Source organism: Schistocerca americana, chromosome 7 (assembly GCF_021461395.2).
Source record: "Schistocerca americana isolate TAMUIC-IGC-003095 chromosome 7, iqSchAmer2.1, whole genome shotgun sequence".
In the NCBI taxonomy this organism is placed as follows: Eukaryota; Metazoa; Arthropoda; class Insecta; order Orthoptera; family Acrididae; genus Schistocerca; species Schistocerca americana.
In genome coordinates this window covers 594,120,850-594,144,426 of record NC_060125.1, presented here as the reverse complement: position 1 = coordinate 594,144,426, position 23,577 = coordinate 594,120,850, and the positions used below count along the sequence as shown (strand labels likewise).

The window sequence follows — 23,577 nt, the reverse complement described above, 5'->3', positions numbered from 1 at the left end:
CGAAGAACAAATCATTTATGGAGAATGCCCACGAAATTCAGTGACTTATACTCTGAAAGATATCCTCAATGTACTCAGCCTACACGTTGTACATTTGAATATTTTTATGATAAACTGAGAACAAGTGAATCTTTAACGCACCGCAAACACATCCAGCGAAAGGAAAGTTACTAACGAGGGAACAGAAATTGGTACTCTTGCCACTGTGGTTCGAGGTCCTTGTGTTAGTTCGCGTCAAATCGCAAGGGAATCTGGCATGAGCCAAAGTAGTGTTGTTAGTCTTCTGCATCACCATAAATATCATCCTTATCATATCGGTCTCCACCAAGAATTAACTGGTACGGATTGTATGCATCACATTGAATTCTGCCGAGGCTAAACTTCAGATTGAGATGGATGACACATTTATTAATTTGATTTTATTTACTGATGAGGCTACATTCACAGACCATGGAAATGTTAATTTGCATAACACACATTATTGGGCAACTGAAAATCCATATTGGCTGCGGCAAGTTGCACACCAAAAACTGTGGTCAGTGAATGTATGGTGGGGGATTCTGGAGGACAGAATTATAGGCCCCTATTTCATGGAAGGAAATCTTAATGGTATGAAGTACACCACATTCCTGAAAGAAACATTAATTCTGCTATTGGAAGAAGTACCTTTAGGAACAAGGAGCAGAATGTGGTATCAACACAATGGGTGTCAGGCACATTTTTTGCTGATGTCTAGAAATGAGTTGCAGAGACAATTCCCATATCGTTTGATTGGACGGGGAGGAGATGTGTCGTGGTCGGCTCTTTCACCAGACTTGACGCCTCTGGATTTTTTCTTGTGCGGATTCATAAAAGACATTTTTACCTTCGTTTACCTTCAAAGACCATACTGTTGCACATCATCATCTCATTAGCCGCTATCAGAAAATAAGTACAAAAAAACACCAACGTCATATTATGGCCCCCGTTGTCCCGTGCAACTTTTGTCCCACAAACTTTTCAACTCCTATCGTACTTTTGGAGTTATTCTTGGTGGCAATAGTTAGTGACTCACCCTGTATAAAAGACACTGACCATTTCCTCCATTAACTCCCCACAGTTCTTGTGCCTTTACAACTGACACCCTGCTTGTCACTACTGATGCCACATCCCGTTACACTGAAACCCCCAATGCCCATGGCCTAGCTGCTATTGAACATTACCTTTCCCAACTCGCTACTGAATCCAAATCTAGAACCTCTTACAAACAGATCCATGGTGCAGCAATGGGTAACCATGTGGCGCCATCCTATGCCAACCTACTCATGGGCTATCCAGAGGAATCCTACCTAACCACTCAGAAACCCCAATCCCTTACCTGGTTCTCTTCTCCTAGTCCTCTTCAATCTAACAAACCACCTTCCTCAACGTTGGCTTTCACCTCAAAGATGGCTACATTGGTAACTCTGTCCACAATAACCTACTAACCACCAAAAAACCTCCACTTCAACAACTGCCACCCACATCGGACCAAGAAGTAACCACCTGTGGCCTTTGCCTCTGTACAGACAAGCAGTCCCTGATTGAAGTTACCCTTCCAGCCTTGTCCAGAAGCAGATATCCTGTGCCTTGTCTCTCCAGTCACCTACCACCTTCCACATACCAACTGGCTGGTGACAAAGGAGCAATCCTCTTGTGACTCAGTACCACTTAGGACTGAAGCAACTGAATCATATTCTTCGCCTGTCGTCATGCCCTGGAAAGAGCTATGTCTTCCCCATCCCTTCCCCTAAGGTATTGTGCTGCTCTCTGAATCTACACAATATCCTTTTCTGGAACAACTGAATTACATTCTCCACTAAGGTTTCAACTACCTCTTGTCGTGCCCTAAAATGAGAAATGTCCTCCCCACTATCCTTCCCACCCCTCCCACAGTGGTATTCTGCCGTCCACTGAACCTACACAGTATATTCGTCCATCCTTACACAACCCTGCACCCAATCACTTACCTCATGGCTCATACCCCTGTAATAGACTCAGATGCAAGACCTATCGCATACATCCTCCCACCACCACTTACTCCAGTCCGGTCACTAACGTCACCTACCCCATCAAAGGCAGGGCTACCTGTGAATCCAGTCATGTGATCTATGAGCTAAGCTGCAACCACTGTGTTGCATTCTATGTAGGCATGACAACCAACAAGCTGTCTGTCCTCATTAATGGCCACCGACAAACTGTGGTCAAGAAACAAGTTGACCACCCTATTGCTGGACACGCTGCCAAACTTGATATTCTTCATTTCAACGATTGCTTCACAGGCTGTTCCATATGGATCCTTCCCGCCAACACCAGCTTTTCTGAATTGCGCAGGTGGGAACTTTCCCTCTGATACCTCCTACATTCCCGTAACTCTCCTGGCCTCAACCTTCGTTAGTCACTGTCCTTAGCCATCCAGCCCCTTTCTTGCTCCCATTCCAGCACTACACAGCTATCATTCCACCATCACATCCAGTATTTTTATTTCTCTCCTTTTCCGCTCATCCCCCTCCCCCTCCCCACCTCTTCCCTGCCCTCTGTCTAACCTACAGCACTTCACTGTCCGCCACCCCCACTGTACTATCCCTCCCCCTCCCCGCCCCAGCCTCCTCCTCATTCCCACCCAGTCGCCAATACCATCATGCACTGGTGGTGCTGCTCGCATTGAAGTTTCAGTTGCTCGAGACTGCAGTTGTGTGTGTAAGCTGCATTCATTTGTGTGTGTGTGTGTGTGTGTGTGTGTGTGTGTGTGTGTGTGTGTGTGTGTGTGTGTGTGCGCGCGCGCGCCTTCAAAAGTGAAGAAGTTGTGGGTCAGGATGAAGCTGGCTAAGGTGATGAGGAAAGAGGTTTTAGGTAGGGTGGCAGGTGATCGGCATGAAAAGAAATGCTCCATCGCAGCGAGGCCCTGGACGTGCGGAATATTTGTGTATAAGGAAGTGGCATCAATAGTTACAAGGATGGTTTCCGGGAGTAACACATTGGGTAAGGATTCCAGGCGTTCGAGAAAGTGGTTGGTGTCTTTGATGAAGGATGGGAGACTGCATGTAATGGGTTGAAGGTGTTGATCTACGTAGGCAGAGATACGTTCTGTGGGGGCTTGGTAACCATCTACAATGTGGCGGCCGGGATGATTGGGTTTGTGGATTTTAGGAAGCAGGTAGAAGGTAGGGGTGCGGGGTGTTGGTGGGGTCAGGAGGTTGATGGAGTCAGGTGAAAGGTTTTGCAGGGGGCCTAAGGTTCTGAGGATTCCTTGAAGCTCCGCCTGGACATCGGGAATGGGGTTACCTTGGCAAACTTTGTATGTGGCGTTGTCTGAAAGCTGACGCAGTCCCTCAGCCACATACAACGCCTGGAATTCTTACCCAATGTGTTACCCCCAGAAACCATCCTTGTAACCATTGATGCCACTTCCTTATACACAAATATTCCGCACGTCCAGGGCCTCGCTGCGATGGAGCATTTCCTTTCACGCTGACCACCTGCCACCCTACCTAAAACCTCTTTCATCATCACCTTAGCCAGCTTCATCCTGACCCACAACTTCTTCACTTTTGAAGGCCAGACATACCAACAATTAAAGGGAACAGCCATGGGTACCAGGATGGCCCCCTGGTACGCCAACCTATTCATGGGTCGCTTAGAGGAAGCCTTCTTGATTACCCAGGCCTGCCAACCCAAAGTTTGGTACAGATTTATTGATGACATCTTCATGATCTGGACTCACAGTGAAGAAGAACTCCACAATTTCCTCTCCAACCTCAACTCCTTTGGTTCCATCAGATTCACCTGGTCCTACTCCAAATCCCATGCCACTTTCCTTGACGTTGACCTCCACCTGTCCAATGGCCAGCTTCACACGTCCGTCCACATCAAACCCACCAACAAGCAACAGTATCTCCATTATGACAGCTGTCACCCATTCCACATCAAACGGTCCCTTCCCTACAGCCTAGGTCTTCGTGGCAAACGAATCTGCTCCAGTCCGGAATCCCTGAAGCATTACACCAACAGCCTGACAACAGCTTTCGCATCCCGCAACTACCCTCCCGACCTGGTACAGAAGCAAATAACCAGAGCCACTTCCTCATCCCCTCAAACCCAGAATCCCCCACAGAAGAACCACAAAAGTGCCCCACTTGTGACAGGATACTTTCCGGAACTGGACCAGACTCTGAATGTGGCTCTCCAGCAGGGATACGACTTCCTCAAATCCTGCCCTGAAATGAGATCCATCCTTCATGAAATCCTCCCCACTCCGCCAAGAGTGTCTTTCCGCCGTCCACCTAACCTTCGTAACCTGTTAGTTCATCCCTATGAAATCCCCAAACCACCTTCCCTACCCTCTGGCTCCTATCCTTGTAACTGCCCCTGGTGTAAAACCTGTCCCATGCACCCTCCCACCACCACCTACTCCAGTCCTGTAACCCGGAAGGTGTACACGATCAGAGGCAGAGCCACGTGTGAAAGCACCCACGTGATTTACCAACTGACCTGCCTACACTGTGATGCATTCTATGTGGGAATGACCAGCAACAAACTGTCCATTCGCATGAATGGACACAGGCAGACAGTGTTTGTTGGTAATGAGGATCACCCTGTGGCTAAACATGCCTTGGTGCACAGCCAGCACATCTTGGCACAGTGTTACACCGTGCAGGTTATCTGGATACTTCCCACCAACACCAACCTATCCGAACTCCGGAGATGGGAACTTGCTCTTCAATATATCCTCTCTTCCCGTTACCCACCAGGCCTCAATCTCCGCTAATTTCAAGTTGCCGCCACTGATACCTCACCTGTCATTCAACATCATCTTTGCCTCTGCACTTCCGCCTCGACTGACATCTCTGCCCAAACTCTTTGTCTTTAAATATGCCTGCTTGTGTCTGTATATGTGTGGATGGATATGTGTGTGTGTGCGTGCGCGAGTGTATACCCGTCCTTTTTCCCCCCTAAGGTAAGTCTTTCCGCTCTCGGGACTGGAATGACTCCTTACCCTCTCCCTTAAAACCCACTTCCTTTCGTCTTTCCCTCTCCTTCCCTCTTTCCTGATGAGGCAACAGTTTGTTGCGAAAGCTTGAATTTTGTGTGTATGTTTGTGTGTGTCTATCGACGTGCCAGCGCTTTCGTTTGGTAAGTCACATCATCTTTGTTTTTAGATATATTTCTCCCACGTGGATTGTTTCCCTCTATTATATATCCCCCGCCAAGTGCTTAAAACTGAATTGCAGAGTATTCATATAGTTGTAGATGTAGGTTCAGGTATGTAATGATGTTAACAGTTGGAAATCTTTAGGTGACTAGCAAAACATTTAAAAATTAGAATGCCACAACTTTTCAACAAATGGCATTACAGACCAAAATTAAAAAAACAAATAATAAAAACACATCCCTAAGAAAAATTAGGACAATCAATTTGTATATTTTTAGAAAGAAAATTCTTTGTAATACATGGCTCTATCAGGAAATCTTAACTGCAGATTTCATTGCTAGAATGGTTAATATACAACTGTGGTTTAAGGTGCTTTGTAATACACTGACTAAAGGAAACAAATGAATACATGTACTTTCAGTCACTCCAGTCAAAGAGATCACACACTTTAATGACATTATGATAAATACACATTCAGCTTAACAGTCTATCATCCTTAATAAAGTATTAGAAATATTTCCCTTTACAGTTGAATGATGCTTAAATAGCCACCCACTCAATCACAATCACCTGGAGAATGGCAAATGGACATTTACTTGACTTACATGCACTCTTTAAATCACACACGTTTCGACAAGCTAGTCATTTTAAACTCCACAACCCCTCACAGTTCAGTCAGTAGTTGTACTTCCACTTAGGAAGGCAGCAGTTTCTGTAAATGACCACCAGTTGTGTAACTGCTGCAAATCACTGGTGCCCATTTATCATACACTATATTCCTGCATGCTGAGTTTCCTTCCCATAGACATGCGACGATGTGTACTCCGATGGGAAGCTGAAAGTGTGGTTGCCAATAGCTGATACACTAGGCAACAGACCAGCATTTGGAATTATATTCCATGATAACGTCAAAGTTACATTTTTGTTTCCCCTGCAAGAAATGAACAAAATCATTCTGGGAAGAATTTCTCATGGGCGTGTATATGAAAATTTAAAATAAGACACTCTGACATCACAAAAATTAATATACACACACAGTCCTCAAAAAGACAAACATCAATACATATCCATAGCAATACAAAGCAGATAATCAAGTTCTAAGTATTTCATAAACAATTTTTTCACCTGCAATAACAGGAAGTAAAATGAAGCTGCAGGAATCAGACAATATATGAGAAGATTAATCTTATCTTTGCCTTCACTTTTGATTAGACTTAAGAAACAAAATTAGTAAACACAAATCACAGATTCTCATCTCACAACTAAAGTTATATTGGCCTGATAACTCTTTAAATTGCAGATGATACTTCACAGACAACTTACCTTAGTCCATTTCCATCATCTGAGAAATAGTATTTCAGATTCATATTTTTGAAATCCAAATTAGCATTCTCACCTCGTAGAATGATTTTGTCCCAGAGAACAACCTACAAAAAAGACCACATACACAGGTAGAATTTAATTTAATGAAGCAAAAAAATAGAAAAGGAATTTTTACCTTATAGAAAAATTAATTTCACAAAACATTTGAGTCATGGGTACTAGGGGAAGAGAGAGAGAGAGAGAGAGAGAGAGAGAGAGAGAGAGAGAGAGAGAGAGAGAGAGAGAGAGAGAAATCTATGGGCAGCATAAATTAGGCTTTTCGGAATAGGTAACGGATACACATGTACAGAAGGAAAAAAATACAGAAATATGGAAAAAATTACAAATTATAGGAGATTGTATACAGGACTATGGAGCAAAATAAATAAGTTAAATAAAATCCACCAAATTCACATTCTGTAAAATATACAGGATGTTACAAAAATGTACGGCCAAACTTTCAGGAAACATTCCTCACACACAAATAAAGAAAAGACGTTATGTGGACATGTGTCCGGAAATGCTTAATTTCCATGTTAGAGCTCATTTTAGGTTCGTCAGTATGTACTGTACTTACTCGATTCACCGCCAGTTGGCCCAATTGAAGGTAGGTAATGTTGACTTCGGTGCTTGTGTTGACATGCGACTCATTGCTCTACAGTACTAGCATCAAGCACATCAGTACGTAGCATCAACAGGTTAGTGTTCATCACGAACGTGGTTTTGCAGTTAGTCCAATGTTTACAAATGTGGAGTTGGCAGATGCCCATTTGATGTATGGATTAGCACAGGGCAATAGCCGTGGCTTGGCTGAACGAAGGTGTCCCGACAGGAAGACGTTTGAAGCAATTGATTGGCGTCTTCGGGAGCACGGAGCATTCCAGCCTATGACTCGCGACTGGGGAAGACCCAGAACGACGAGGACACCTGCAATGGACGAGGCAATTCTTCGTGCAGTTGATGACAACTCTAATGTCAGCGTTGTATGGAGAGTGCTACAGGAGAACCAGTTGTTTCCGTACCATGTACAGCGTGTGCAGGCACTATCAGCAGCTGATTGGCCTCCACGGGTACACTTCTGCGAATGGTTCATCCAACAATGTGTCAATCCTCATTTCAGTGCAAATTATCTCTTTACGGCTGAGGCTTCATTCCAACGTGATCAAATTGTAAATTTTCACAATCAACATGTGTGGGCTGATGAGAATCCGCACGCAATTGTGCAATCACGTCATCAACACTGATTTTCTTTGAACGTTCGGGCAGGCATTGTTGGTGATGTCATGATTGGGCCCCATGTTCTTCCAACTACACTCAATGGAACACATTATCATGATTTCATACGGGATACTCTACCTGTGCTGCTAGAACATGTGCCTTTACAAGTACGACAACATGTGGTTCATGCACGATGGAGCTCCTGGACATTTCAGTCGAAGTGTTCGTACGCTTCTCAACAACAGTTTCGGTGACCGATGGATTGGTAGAAGCGGACCAATTCCATGGCCTCCACGCTCTCCTGACTTCAACCCTGTTGACTCATTTATGGGGGCATTTGAAAGCTCTTGTCTATGCAACCCCGGTACCAAATGTAGAGACTCTTCGTGCTTGTATTGTAGACGGCTGTGATACAATACGCCATTCTCCAGGGCTGCATCAGGGAGTCCATGCGACGGAGGGTGGATGCATGTATCCTCGCTAACAGAGGACATTTTGAACATTTCCTGTAACAGTGTTTGAAGTCACGCTGGTACGTTCTGTTGTTGTGTGTTTCCATTCCATGATTAATGTGATTTGAAGAGAAGTAATAAAATGAGCTCTAACATGGAAAGTAAGTGTTTCCAGACACATGTCCACATAACATATTTTCTTTCTTTGTGTGTGAGGAATGTTTCCTGAAAGTTTGGCCGTACCTTTTTGTAACACCCTGTATACACAAATCAGCCACGAAAACAGATCATTGGGATGATCAAGTGAAAGATGGATACATCAACACTATAATATGTAGATTCTACAAGTGGAACACCACCTTTACACTTTTCACGGGACTTGAAAGAAAACTGTGTAAAATGCAGGAAAATATAAAATGTGGGAAATAATGTTTAAAGCTGTAAAAGTTACATACAGGATACCCCTTGCACTTTATGTATGATATATGTACATAACAGGCATCAAAAGACTTGGCAGGGACTTTTTTATTATCTAATGAAGGTTTATTATCTAATTAAAACTGCTGATTTAACGGGTACTGATAACTGTCTGGGAAGTAGGAACATTTGACTCAATCTCGTATGTCATAATTTATGTTTTTGAAAGCCTGCAACTGTCAGTCATTATTTAAATAATGAAATACTGCACTAGTTACGTATTTTTTCATGCTTAGAATGACATGTTTCGAGACTTTTTCCTCGTTGTCAAGTGCAAATATGTAAATAAGAATTTTTTGTGGTGTTTGAATGTGTGTTATTCTGTGTCTCTTGCACTGTTTAGATTAGATTAGATTAGATTTACTTTCATTCCAATTGATCCGTAGTGAGGAGGTCCTCCTGGATGTGGAACATGTCAGAAAAACAACAATACATGACAAATATTTACAACTAAAACAAATAAGCTAATGTACCATTCCACAGGTCCCAAGTGGAATGATCGTCATTTTTAATGAACACTAAGAGTCATTTTACAAATACTAATGCACTGAATTTAAAATAAAAAACGTTTTTTATTTATTTATAAGGTAATAAACATGTAATACAACTACTGTAATACTTATTTACAATGAACACATTACTGCACTGAAATGGTGCAGAAGTTAGATTATACTTACACACACACACACACACACACACACACACACACACACACACACACACACAAATTTTCAGTTAACACATTACTGCACTGAAATTGTGCAGAAGTTATGTTGTACTTATATACAAATCAGTTGGTTTTACTAAGAAATTCATCAATGGAGTAGAAGGAGTTGGCCACCAATAAATCCTTTAGGCTTCTCTTAAACTGAATTTCATTGGTTGTTAAGCTTTTTATGGCTGCTGGCAAGTTATTGAAAATGTGTGTTCCTGAATAATGCACACCTTTTTGTACAAGACTAAGTGATTTTAAATTCTTGTGAAGATTATTCTTATTTCTAGTATTGATTCCATGAATTGAGCTGTTGGTTTGAAAAAGTGATATATTTTTAATGACAAATTTCATTAAGGAATAAATATACTGGGAAGCTGTAGTTAGTATCCCTAGTTCCCTAAACAGGCTTCTGCAGGATGTTCTTGAGTTCACACCACATATAATTCTTACTGCACGTTTTTGTGCCCGGAAAACTTTAGCTTGGCTTGATGAATTACCCCATTACTGTAGTCATCTTTTTGAGGTTATCAGGTTCTGTACCTTATCAGTTATGTAAAAAGACACACACACACACACACACACACACACACACACACACACACACGTGCACAAGAAACACGTTTTGTTCAGCAGGAATAAAATACATAACTGGCGCTGCGTTTAAACTAAAAACATTTGAGCAACGCAAAGTGAATGACAGTGTCAACAAGAGCTCGAAATGCCATATGCCGTAACGACGCTAAATATGGTTTGACAAAGATGATCACAACAACCAAGAAACTGTGTTTGCTCAGCAGACACAGTTTGGAAAGGTTTGTGATTGGTCATAATATCTTCATTCGAACAAACCTGGTCACTCCCAACAGCCACCATGCCTAGTAGAGCTTGGCAGTGGCAGGAGATACGGCATGAATTGTTCAAACTTCTATGTGCTTACCAGTTCAGTACATGTAAAGAGACTACTTCATAGTCAGGCAGGACAAACTGTTAATAACATTACTAAATTTATGTCGGAAGACACAGTCAGAGTAATTTATAACTTCCCTGCTGCATGGTGACCGCTCACATCACAAGTCTCAATATTACCATTATCCTCTCACTTACCTAGCTATCTGCACATGAATGGACTATGTTTTACTGAAAGTAATCTAGTGGAAGGGTTTCCATTTTGATATTTGCATCATATGCAGCACTGTCAGCTGCAGAGTTAAAAATGTTCTTTCTTTTAATGATTTCAGAGAGCATTTCAGTGTCAATCAGTGCCTTAGGTAATCATATTTGGCACTTCTCGATTCTTCTATGGAACAGTCTTTCATTCCTTTAACAAATCAGAAAGGTAAGAAATTCTCTTGAAATTCCAAGTTGGTCTAGACTCTCAGTAACAATTGATATTCAATGAAATGTGAGTGATTGAAGAAGACAGTGAAGTCTCAAAAGGGCTTCAACTAGCATGAGAGAGGTACAACACTAGTAAGTCAAAATTTATATCCAACATTGTTAGCAATCACTAAAGAGGCCTGTCCCAAGATGATTTCAAAGACTGAATGACAGTCACATGTCTAGCACTCCCTGAAAGATGCTTGGCCAACAAGTAGAGGGATACAAGAGTATGAGCAACAGAATAACGTGCACTTACTTTATTGCCAGCAGATCTATCAACACAGTAGACTTGTATAATATAGATCAAGTAATTGCAGCCTGATATGCTGGAGTATTCCTTCTAAGGTTTTCCAAAAAATATCTGAGAAGGCATCCTGTTGCATAACAACAATATATTTGCTCCACAATCAGAAACTAAACCATTTCTTACAAAACTGTGAATCACCTTGCAGCCTGCATGTGACAAAACAATTTCTACTTTTGGTTGGTTGGTTTATTGGAGGGAGAGGGAATGTGACCAGACAACGAGGTCATCAGCACTTTGATCCAGGAATGGTGCATCTGGAAGCAAAGGTGCCCACTGAGATGTTTTTTTCTGATCCAATTAGATCAGATGGTTGGTTGATTTGGGGAAGAGTACCAAACAGCAAAGTCATCGGTCCCATCGGATTAGGGAAGGATGGGGAAGCAACTCAGCTGTGCATTTTCAAAGGAACCATCCCGGCACTTGCCTGGAGCGATTTAGGGAAATCACGCAAAACCTAAATCAGAATGGCTGGATGTGGGTTTGAACCATCATTCTCCCAAATGCAAGACCAGTTTGCTAACCACTGCGCCACCTCGCTCAACGGTCTAATCAGGAGATTCGTAACAGTAAATGCAAAAAGGCAAAAAAGAAATGTATCTCTCTTGGACTGTCAATAATAAAAGCAAGATGAAGGAGATAGGGAAGTCAGCAGGTGGGAGTCCCGCTTGCGACAGGAAATGTCCCACCCTTGATCCATTACAGTCAAGACTGCCCACTATTCAGTAAAGTGCGATACCCAGAACACAAAATTTGGTGTGGCAGAAAGGAGGCAAAGAGTTTCTAAAAGTGATTAAACAGTAAAAGAGGGATGATAGAGTAGTCTGGCCAAGGAATTAGGGTTGGGGATTCTCCAGACTAACATACAGAGGGAGATGCCCCATCCCCAACCACCCTGGCCCTGCTCTGGTGGCAGATTAAAACTTATAACTGAGAAGAAAAACCACTTTCATGGAGAAAAAAGAATTAGTTCAGCCATCCACAAATTGTCCACCAACATTAGAGGCAATGACTCCAGAAGTTCATACTTAGCGCAGATGGCCAAAAGGAGGGGGCATTCCACGAAGATGAGATACTGCCTCTAGGGCTCCACAACTCCAAAGTACAGGTAACTCATTAGACAAAAGAAAGCTATGAGTTAACCCGGTATGACCAATGTGGAGATGATAGAGGACTGGGGATTCCTTCTAGGATAAGCAGAAGGAAGAGCACATTGCAGTAGTCTCCTTCATCGTGCGGAGTTTATTAGATGGTGCAGTAGCACTCCAGATGTCATTCCATTTCCGAGTGAATAGAGGTCTCACGTACACCTGCAAATCCACACCTGGGGTCGACAAAGCGAACGTGGAGTGAGTAAATGCTCCTCTAGCCAAACAGTCAACCAAGGATATATGTACATGGCCTCAGATCCACAGAAAGACAACTGAGCAGGTAGCACAATAAAGGTCAGTGGGCAGGTCATGAATAGTGGAGACCAAAGGGTGGCAATAGCAATGGTCAATAGCCTAGTGAGTCAGCACGTATTAAGACATGGTCATCTGTCAACAGCTGTCACCTCTGCCATATACACACTACATGTTCCCAGCAGCAAATGGCATTCCATACTGACAGCAGATGTAAAAGCACATCTCGTCTGATCCACAGTTTCAGAGCTCTCGGTGTAAAAGATGATAGCACTCAGGAGCTCTTGGAGAACTGGACGTAACAGATGCCGAAAGGTCACATAGGTGGCCGAGACATTAGGACCTTGGAAGAGATTGGTCCTAATCTGTACAAGAAAACAAACACAGGGAGCACAATCCCGGGAGGGGAGATGGAGATCCTGGCAAAGGGAAGTGTTGTGCATTCCAACTGGTAAAGAGAATAGGATATGTGGTCAAATGGCGATTGCATAGGTGACCAATAGCTGGTTCCATCAAATCTGAAGGGGAAGATCCCCGCTTCGGTAAGGAGAGTGTGTATAGGACTAGTCCAAGAGGCACCAGTGGCCAGATGTATGTCACAATGGTGGACTGTGTCTAACAGTTTTAAAGTTGAAACCTGGTAACCATAGTCCAGTCGGGACAAAACCAGGGCCCAGTAAATATGGATAAGAATAGCACAATACACACCCCAAGATGTGCGGGCAACGAAGAGCTTCCACTTGCAGCTAATCTCTCACTGATGAATATGTGACAACCAAGTCAGCTTTTTATCAGAAACGTGGGCCAAGAAATGGGACTATGCTACATGGTCCCCAGATGGCCTCTTGGGGCTGGCGTTTAGTGGAGGCTACAGAATGGGAGTTGTACCAAATGCAGAACTCATCGACATACAATGCAGGAGTGACCAGCAGCCCAACAGGTCCAAGAGAACACCATCTCACACGGCTCGGTATTGAGTGTCACTTTTTCTCATTGCCATTAATGGGATATTGGTACACAGGGTGATTATAATTAAAACTTTTTTCTGAAGAAATAACACCACTGATCAGAATGACATCAAATTGCAACAGAATATTATTGGAGAAGGGGGGAAACGTATGGCAGAAGAACAATAAATTGTTATAAAATGTAGCAATAGATGGTGCTGGAAGTGTTATTATTTAATAGTGGTCGACTACAAATGACTCATACAATAATGCATAAGGTGTACGTTTGATGTTAAACAAACTGTACTACTAAATGTGCATGGGTGTACAATTGTGATACTGTTAGTTACGTAAGCCCATCCACCACAGCAAGGTCATATCACATCAGATGGGAAAAATCAGCTTTTAATTATCCTGAGGCCAAAAACTGCATAAAAAGAATCAATCAAAATCAAATCTGATTATTAATTTCTGTGTGACTGGCGCAAAAAGAGTTCAATCTGCTGTCCACCATTTTCTGTAACAAGTTGAAATTGATAAACAGCATGTTCCACAGCTGATCAAAGTGTTTCTGGGTCACATTCAGAATGTGTTGCACAATGCTTACCTTTAATGTAGTAAGTTTGCAATTGAACACTGAACACAACATCTTTCAGATAGCCCAACAGCCAGAAGTCACACGGATTAAGGTCAGGTGATCACAATGGCCAGGCTGTAGGGAAATGGCGGCTGAAAATACCAGCATTTCTGAAAACCTGTCTCTTCGAAAAAATGTGGCCCTATGATAAATGATGCTGTAAACCTGCACCACGCAGTGACCTTTTCAGAATGAAGTGGTACTGGTTGATTTGCGTGTGCATTTTCCATTAACCATATTTGACAATTCTGTGTACTGACATTCTGCCAGATGGAAGTGGGCTTTGTCTGTCCACAAAATCTTCCACAGCCAATCATTGTCCAGTTCCATGTGGGCAAAAGCAAAGGTATCTCTTGCTAGCAGGTCAACATGAAATAACTCGTGCACATGGGTAATTTTGAATGGATAGCAAAGAAGAATGTTTCGAAGGCTTTTACGCACCTTGCTACCGCTTATGTCCAATGTTTGGGCAACTCTCCGCGCACTACACTTTGCACATCACCACTCGTCTCCTCCAGCATTGCTGTGCCCACTGCTTCCACTGACATCTAATCAATTCGTTTCTTCACTCTACCAGGTTGCACCCAAAAGAACCAGTCTTTTCAAATTTCCAAATCATTTTCTCCATTCATCGGACCATTGCCTTTTTTCAAATCCTTCAGTGCCCAGAACTTCTGCAGAGCGACGTGTGCACAGTCAACATTCTTGTAATACAGCTTTACAAGCAGGGCACGACCCTGCATTGAGGCAGTCATGGCAAACGTCGCAGACACAAAAGGAGTATAAGCTGTGTACCCAGCGTGTTTATACCAACTTTAATAGGTCATCCACATGACAGGTGTTTTCATTTACATATTCCGACATATGCAGCACCATCTATTGATCAATTTTCACTTTTTTTTTTCTTCTGCCATACGTTTTCCTCCTCCTCCAATAATATTCCGTTGCAATTTGACGTCATTCTGACCAGTGGTGTTCTTTCTACAACATTTTGAAAGTTTAATTATAATCTCACTGTATGTTAGGAGTGAGTCCGTCCACCTTGATCCCACCAAAACCTGATGACTGGACACAGTGACCAAGCTGTCGGCTGATGTTATTGGATGACCACTGGCACATGTTATTGGTGCCTCTGAAAACATCCTAGCTTGTTAAACAATTAATTTCAGTTAGTAATATTCTCTTTTCAGTAGTTAATGATGTATGAAAATACCAGAGGGAGGAGGATAGTAAGCTAGACACTAGGCTTAATGTTTGAAAGCAATTTATGCATAATGCTAATGCTTGACACCTCCCATACACTGGGCTTCCCTAATAAAAAAAGGTTCCATTTATGCTGTGTTCCTGCCCCCACCTATCCCTAAAAGAAAATGTCCTAATGTAAAGGCTGTTGACAAGTACAAAAATTTTATCAACACAGATATTAGGAACATAGCAACCAAAATGGACTACAGCAAAATGCAAGGCAAAATGTCAATATGTTCTGCCAATGTCAACGGGAAATTGAGAGACATTATTGATGCACTCAGGCTGCCTCGATGGACAGACGTAGTGGACACGAAGGCCTTTTGGCCAAAAGCTCACAGTATTAGCAGTCTTTTGTTGTGCCTGTGTGCGACTCAATGTCTCTATGTGGTGAGAAGTAATGTATCCTTTTCATAATGCTGTTGTGAAGTAATGTACACTCCTGGAAATTGAAATAAGAACACCGTGAATTCATTGTCCCAGGAAGGGGAAACTTTATTGACACATTCCTGGGGTCAGATACATCACATGATCACACTGACAGAACCTCAGGCACATAGACACAGGCAACAGAGCATGCACAATGTCGGCACTAGTACAGTGTATATCCACCTTTCGCAGCAATGCAGGCTGCTATTCTCCCATGGAGACGATCGTAGAGATGCTGGATGTAGTCCTGTGGAACGGCTTGCCATACCATTTCCACCTGGCGCCTCGGTTGGACCACCGTTCGTGCTGGACGTGCAAACCGCGTGAGACGACGCTTCATCCAGTCCCAAACATGCTCAATGGGGGACAGATCCGGAGATCTTGCTGGCCAGGGTAGTTGACTTACACCTTCTAGAGCACGTTGGGTGGCACGGGATACATGCGGACGTGCATTGACCTGTTGGAACAGCAAGTTCCCTTGCCGGTCTAGGAATGGTAGAACGATGGGTTCGATGACGTTTTGGATGTACCGTGCACTATTCAGTGTCCCCTCGACGATCACCAGTGGTGTACGGCCAGTGTAGGAGATCGCTCCCCACACCATGATGCCGGGTGTTGGCCCTGTGTGCCTCGGTCGTATGCAGTTCTGATTGTGGCGCTCACCTGCACGGCGCCAAACACGCATACGACCACCATTGGCACCAAGGCAGAAGCGACTCTCATCGCTGAAGACGACACGTCTCCATTCGTCCCTCCATTCACGCCTGTCGCGACACCACTGGAGGCGAGCTGCACGATGTTGGGGCGTGAGCGGGAGACGGCCTAACGGTGTGCGGGACCGTAGCCCAGCTTCATGGAGACGGTTGCGAATGGTCCTCGCCGATACCCCAGGAGCAACAGTGTCCCTAATTTGCTGGGAAGTGGCGGTGCGGTCCCCTACGGCACTGCGTAGGATCCTACGGTCTTGGCGTGCATCCGTGCGTCGCTGCGGTCCGGTCCCAGGTCGACGGGCACGTGCACCTTCCGCCGACCACTGGCGACAACATCGATGTACTGTGGAGACCTCACGCCCCACGTGTTGAGCAATTCGGCGGTACGTCCACCCGGCCTCCCGCATGCCCACTATACGCCCTCGCTCAAAGTCCGTCAACTGCACATACGGTTCACGTCCACGCTGTCGCGGCATGCTACCAGTGTTAAAGACTGCGATGGAGCTCCGTATGCCACGGCAAACTGGCTGACACTGACGGCGGCGGTGCACAAATGCTGCGCAGCTAGCGCCATTCGATGGCCAACACCGCGGTTCCTGGTGTGTCCGCTGTGCCGTGCGTGTGATCATTGCTTGTACAGCCCTCTCGCAGTGTCCGGAGCAAGTATGGTGGGTCTGACACACCGGTGTCAATGTGTTCTTTTTTCCATTTCCAGGAGTGTATATTTGATGGTCACTTACAAATTTGTGAAAGTGCCTGCTTAGGTTTGCGTATTTTGAAAGTATTGTCCGTAAGCAATACATCATCTTAAGCCACTTGATGAGGCTTCAACAGTATGGTTGTTCAGGGTGCTTCATTGTTGTATGCAGCTATTCTGGAACTCGATGTTGCACTGATGGTGTTTTAATATTTGGGAAAAGTAGAAATCCTTTGTGAGTATGTGCTGGGCCACCGAGGGGCCCCCAGCCCTCGCAATGCTACTTCCCTCTCCATACTGGAAGTCTGTCCTTTTACTTTTCTTTTTTCTTTTCTGCCATTCCATTGGGTGGTCTTCTTGGTACTGATTGTGCTTGGATTTGGTTGGTGATTCTGAGCAATTGTTTTCTTCCCTTCCACATTCTACAACTTTTAATTGTTAATTGTATGGTCCCTTTGTTGGATCTGCCTTTTGTGCTCCCATTAAAAATTTTGCAGAACTGCGGATTGTGCAGGGTAGGTTGCCCAGTGTGGCACTCACTGGGGTGACAAGTCGTGGGATGGTGATATGCACATAAAAAAATGGCCGCAACATCGAATATACAAGGTATAAAAAGGCAGTATATTGGCAGAGCTGTCATTTGTACTCAGGTGATTCGTGTGGAAAGTTGTCAGATGTGATTATGGCTGTATGACTGAAACTAAGACTCTGACCATGCAATGGCAGTTGGAGCTATACGCATGGAACATTCCATTTCAGTAAATACTAGCGAATTTAGTATTCAGAGATCCATAGTGTCAAGACTGTGCTGGGAATACCAAATTTCAGGCATTACCTCACACCATGGTCAAGGCAGTGGCCGACTGTCTTCTCTTAATGACTGAGAACAGCTGTGTTTGTTTAGAGTTGTCAGTGCTAACACACAAGCAACAATGCGTGAAATGAACTGAGACATCAATGTGGGACGTATGACGAACATATCCATTAGGACAGTGTGGCAAAATTTGGTGTTAATGGGCTATGGCAGCACACGTCTGGATTCGAGTGCCTTTGCTGATGACACAACACACCTGCAGCATCTCTCCTGGGCTCATGATGATCTCAGTTAGACCCTAGATACCTGACTGGAAAATTGTGGCCTGGTCAAAGGAGTCCCCAATTTCAGTTGGTATGGTAGAGTTTGGATGTGATGCAGACCTCATGAAGCCATGGACATAAACTGTCAACAAGGCAATGTGCAAGCTGCTGGTGGTGGCTCCTTAATAGTGTGGACTATGCTTTATGGATGGGTCTTGTGGTCGAACTGAACTGATAGTTGACTGGAAATGGTTATGTTCAGCTACTTAGAAACAATTTGCAGCCATTCATGGGCTTCATGTTCCCGAACAACAAGATTTTTTTATGGATAACAATGCGCCTGTAGCACACACTGTACACTCTTCCCTCAGTTACTGAAATGACCAGACAAGTTTTACAAATATACAAGATGAAGAGAGAAATGTTCTATTACATACTCAAGATGACTTATGGTGACAATGAAATCCAGACCTTTAGCTGCTTACAAGGATTGAAAAATATCAACAGGGACAGTTGAAAATGTGTGCCCCAACTGGGACTTGAACCCGGAATCTCCTGCTTACATGGCAGACGCTCTATCTGACTGAGCAACTGAGGACACAGAGGATGGTGTGACCACAGCGACTTATCTCTGGCATGCTCCCTGTGAGGCCCATACTTCCAACTTACTGTCCACACACTACATTTGTAGTGCCCCTGCCCACTATACTCATTACTCACAGCAGTCAATCTACCGATTCCCGAAAGAGTTCGGACATGTCTGAAAGAACAGATACCATCATCATATAGATAAGACTTACTGGCCAATGATCTTCAGTGCAGATGCACTTACATTGCCCAAACTCTTACAGGAATCGGTAGATTGACTGCCGTGAGTAATGAGTATACTGGGCAGGGGCACTACAAATGTAGTGTGTGGACAGTAAGTTTGAAGCATGGGTCTCACGGGGAGCATGCCAGAGATAAGTCCCAGCAGTTGCACTACCCTGTATGTCCTCGGTTGGTTGTGTTGAAGGGACCATACAGCAGGGTTATCAGTCCCTTGTTTCAAAGGTGGCCCATTGGGACGGATTTACATCTCAGAAGAGTCATAACGATAAAAAGCAAAGAGCTGAAAAACATAAAAGTGCAGTCGTATTGTCAATGGTGAAAACAAAAGGAGGGAATTCAGCAAGTGGACAACGCCGAGGCCATGCCAGAGACAGGAAATATCCCACCTCTGATGCAGTACAGGCAAGACCACCTGCTATTCAAAAGTGTTAAACTGCTAGAATGTAAAAGTGTGTACTGTAAAAGGAAACTATGTTGTTGTTGTGGTCTTCAGTCCTGAGACTGGTTTGATGCAGCTCTCCATGCTACTCTATCCTGTGCAAGCTTCTTCATCTCCCAGTGCCTACTGCAACCTACATCCTTCTGAATCTGCTTAGTGTATTCATCTCTTGGTCTCCCTCTACGATTTTTACCCTCCATGCTGCCCTCCAATACTAAATTGGTGATCCCTTGATGCCTCAGAACATGTCCTACCAACCGATCCCTTCTTCTGGTCAAGTTGTGCCACAAACTTCTCTTCTCCCCAATCCTATTCAATACCTCCTCATTAGTTATGTGATCTACCCATCTAATCTTCAGCATTCTTCTGTAGCACCACATTTCGAAAGCTTCTATTCTCTTCCTGTCCAAACTATTTATCGTCCATGTTTCACTTCCATACAAGGCCACACTCCATACAAATACTTTCAGAAACGACTTCCTGACACTTAAATCTATACTCGATGTTAACAAATTTCTCTTCTTCAGAAATGCTTTCCTTGCCATTGCCAGTCTACATTTTATATCCTCTCTACTTTGACCATCATCAGTTATTTTGCTCCCCAAATAGCAAAACTCCTTTACTACTTTAAGTGTCTCATTTCCTAATCTAATTCCCTCAGCATCACCTGATTTAATTTGACTACATTCCATTATCCTTGTTTTGCTTTTGTTGATGTTCATCTTATATCCTCCTTTCTAGACGCTATCCATTCCATTCAACTGCTCTTCCAAGTCCTTTGCTGTCTCTGACAGAATTACGATGTCATCGGCGAACCTCAAAGTTTTTATTTCTTCTCCATAGATTTTAATACCTACTCCGAATTTTTCTTTTGTTTCCTTTACTGCTTGCTCAATATACAGATTGAATAACATCGGGGAGAGGCTACAACCTTGTCTTACTCCGTTCCCAACAACTGCTTCCCTTTCATGTCCCTCGACTCTTATAACTGCCATCTGGTTTCTGTACAAATTATAAATAGCCTTTCGCTCTCTGTATTTTACCCTTGCCACCTTTAGAGTTTGAAAGAGAGTATTCCAATCAACATTGCCAAAAGCTTTCTCTAAGTCTACAAATGCTAGAAATGTAGGTTTGCCTTTCCTTAATCTTTCTTCTAAGATAAGTCGTAAGGTCAGTATTGCCTCACGTGTTCCCATATTTCTACGGAATCCAAACTGATCTTCCCTGAGGTCGGCTTCCACTAGTTTTTCCATTCGTCTGTAAAGAATTCGTGTTAGTATTTTGCAGCTGTGGCTTATTAAACTGATTGTTCGGTAATTTTCACATCTGTCAACACCTGCTTTCTTTGGGATTGGAATTATTATATTTTTCTTGAAGTCTGAGGGTATTTCGCCTGTTTCATACATCTTGCTCACCAGATGGTAGAGTTTTGTCAGGACTGGCTCTCCCAAGGCCGTCAGTAGCTCTAAGGGAATGTTGTCTACTCCCAGGGCCTTGTTTCGACTCAGGTCTTTCAGTGTTCTGTCAAACTCGTCACGCAGTATCGTATCTCCCATTTCATCTTCATCTACATCCTCTTCCATTTCCATAATATTGTCCTCAAGTACATCGCCCTTGTATAGACCTTTTATATACTCCTTCCACCTTTCTGCTTTCCCTTCTTTGCTTAGAACTGGGTTTCCATCTGAGCTCTTGATGTTCATACAAGTGGTTCTCTTATCTCCAAAGGTCTCTTTAATTTTCCTGTAGGCAAATCCAAAAAGCGATAAAAACAGAAAGAGATAAAAACAGAGTAAAAGAGAGAGAAAAGAGGATCTTGGCCAGGGAGGGGAGTCAGGACTCTCCAAACACAGCTTACAGTGGGAGATTAAAAAACACTTTCATGGAGGAGACTGAGAACCAGTTCAACCATCCGGGAATCGTCTGCCAACATTAAAGGTAAAGTGCAGGGAAGTCTGTACTTAGTATGCAGAGCCAAAAGAAGAAGGCATTCCACCAAAATGTGGGCTACTGACTGGAAGGCTCCACAACCACAAAGTGGGGGTGGCTCATTACGCAAAATAAGACCATGGGTCAGCCTGGTATGGCCAATGCAGAGACAACATAGGGTGGTCAAGTCCTTTTGGGAGGAGCGGAAGGAAGAACTCCACAGGACAGACGTCACCTTAATCGCATGAAGTTTATTAGACAGGGAGGTAGCCTCCCAAGAGTTGGCCCTGACTGTGTGAAGTGGGATTTGATATGAAGCGGTAAATCCGCCACAGGAAGGGTGACAGAAGGGGGTTAAGTGACTGCTCCCCCAGCCAAATGATCAGCAAGCACATTACCTAGTATACCCACATGGCCATGGATGCAAAGGAAGTCAACGGAATGATCAGCGAGACTGTCACGGATGGCCGAGACCAAGGGATGGTGGGAAAAACAACAGTCAATGGCCTGAAGGCCACTCATTGAGTCCGTACATAACAAAATGCGGTCGAGTTAGGACTGTTCAATGAAGATAAAGGCCTGGGAAATTGCCATCAATTCCGCAGTAAACACGCCACATGCAGTTAGCAGGAGATGATTTTCCATGCCAACAGAGAAATGGGAAGGCATATCTCACACGATCAGCAGATTTAGAACCATCGATGCAAAAAACAACAGCATCCCGAAACTCCAATAAAATTCGGCGGAACGGAATCCTTCGGACTTCGGGGGATATCCATCCGAATCTGGGGCCGAGGAACTAACCAAGGGGGGCAAGGGGGAGGGGGGGGTTATGGAGAGGGAACATGGGAGACAGGACAAAGAAGGAAGCTGAAAATCATGGCAAAGAGATGCAAGGTGGAGCCCAAGGGCGGGAATCAGGTGGGTGACGTCCTTGGTCTGGGAACGGGATAGAATAGGAAGGTCGAGTGGGAGAGGAATGGACAGCGACTGCATAAGAAACCAGAAGCTGAGACCGCCGAACAGAAAGGATGAGGGGGAGGGGGGAATCCCAGCTTCAACCAGAAGACTATCAACAGGGCTAGTACTTAAGGCATCAGTGGCCAAACGGATACCACAATGGTGGACATCTTCGGAAGTCTGATATGAGGCAGGCCAAGTGAGCTTGTTGTCGAAAAGAAGGCACAGGAAATGAAACTGTGGGACCACAGGTAATTATTGTGCATCGAGGTGAAGCTCTGGATCGGGGTGGACTGTAGTACAGTGACAGAAGTGGACCACCCACGATTTTAAAGGAGAGAATTGAAACCCGTGTGAGAAGGTCAATGCAGAGGCCCCCGGTATAGCACCCTGGAGCTGCTGCTCTGCAGAGGCCATCGAAGAGGAACTAACCCAAATGCAGAATCATCCACATACAGATAAATGCAGAGGCCATCGAAGAGGAACTAACCCAAATGCAGCATCATCCACATACAGAGAAGGGGTGACCAAAGTACCGACGGAGGCCCCAAGTCCATCTATAGCAATGAGGAAAAGAAGTACACTCAAGACGGAACCCTGTGGGATGCCATTCTTCTTGGCCCATGGAGAACTAAAAACAGTACCAACCTGAACCCAGAACGACCGATGGAACAGGAACTGGCAGATAAAAATTGGGAGTGGGCCCCGAAGAGCCCACTCATGAAGTGCAAGTAAGATATGATGGCACCAAGCCATATCATAGGCTTTGCGAAGGTCAAAAAATACTGGAACCAAATGGCGGCACTGGGGAAAAGCCTGCCGAACTGCAGATTCCAATCGAAGTAAATGATCAATCGGAGACCGTCCCTCTCAGAAGCCACACTGGTAAGGGGACAAGAGATCCTAAGATTCGAGGACCCAATTGAGCCAACGGGCTACCATTTGTTCAAGTATCATGCAAACAACATTTGTCAGACGAATTGGCTGATAGCTTTAAAAAAAAACAGGAGTTTCTTACCAGGCTTAAGAACAGGAACCACAATGCTATCCCTCCATTGAGTAGGGAAGTCACCCTGGAGCCAAATACGGTTAAGCACCCAGAGAAGATGTTGTCGTTGTGGAGCACTGAGATGTTGAAGCAATTGGTTGTGAATGGAGTCTGGGCCAGGAGCCCTATCACGAGAAGAAGGAAATG

At 44.1% G+C, this 23,577-nt stretch overlaps 1 protein-coding gene across 1 annotated transcript in view; it reads right to left on the bottom strand.

The window, feature by feature from the left end:
- Window positions 1–5,576: 5,576 nt before the first annotated feature.
- The window catches only part of LOC124622673 (signal peptidase complex subunit 3), an 81,725-nt gene continuing 63,724 nt past the window's right edge, over window positions 5,577–23,577 (bottom strand). Inside the window, exons 4-5 of the mRNA XM_047148466.1 lie at window positions 6,494–6,597; window positions 5,577–6,101 (exon numbers count right to left, since the gene is read on the bottom strand). Coding sequence (XP_047004422.1) covers window positions 5,942–6,101; window positions 6,494–6,597 — 264 coding nt within the window. The 3' untranslated portion in view covers window positions 5,577–5,941. The remainder of the gene's footprint in view (window positions 6,102–6,493; window positions 6,598–23,577) is intronic.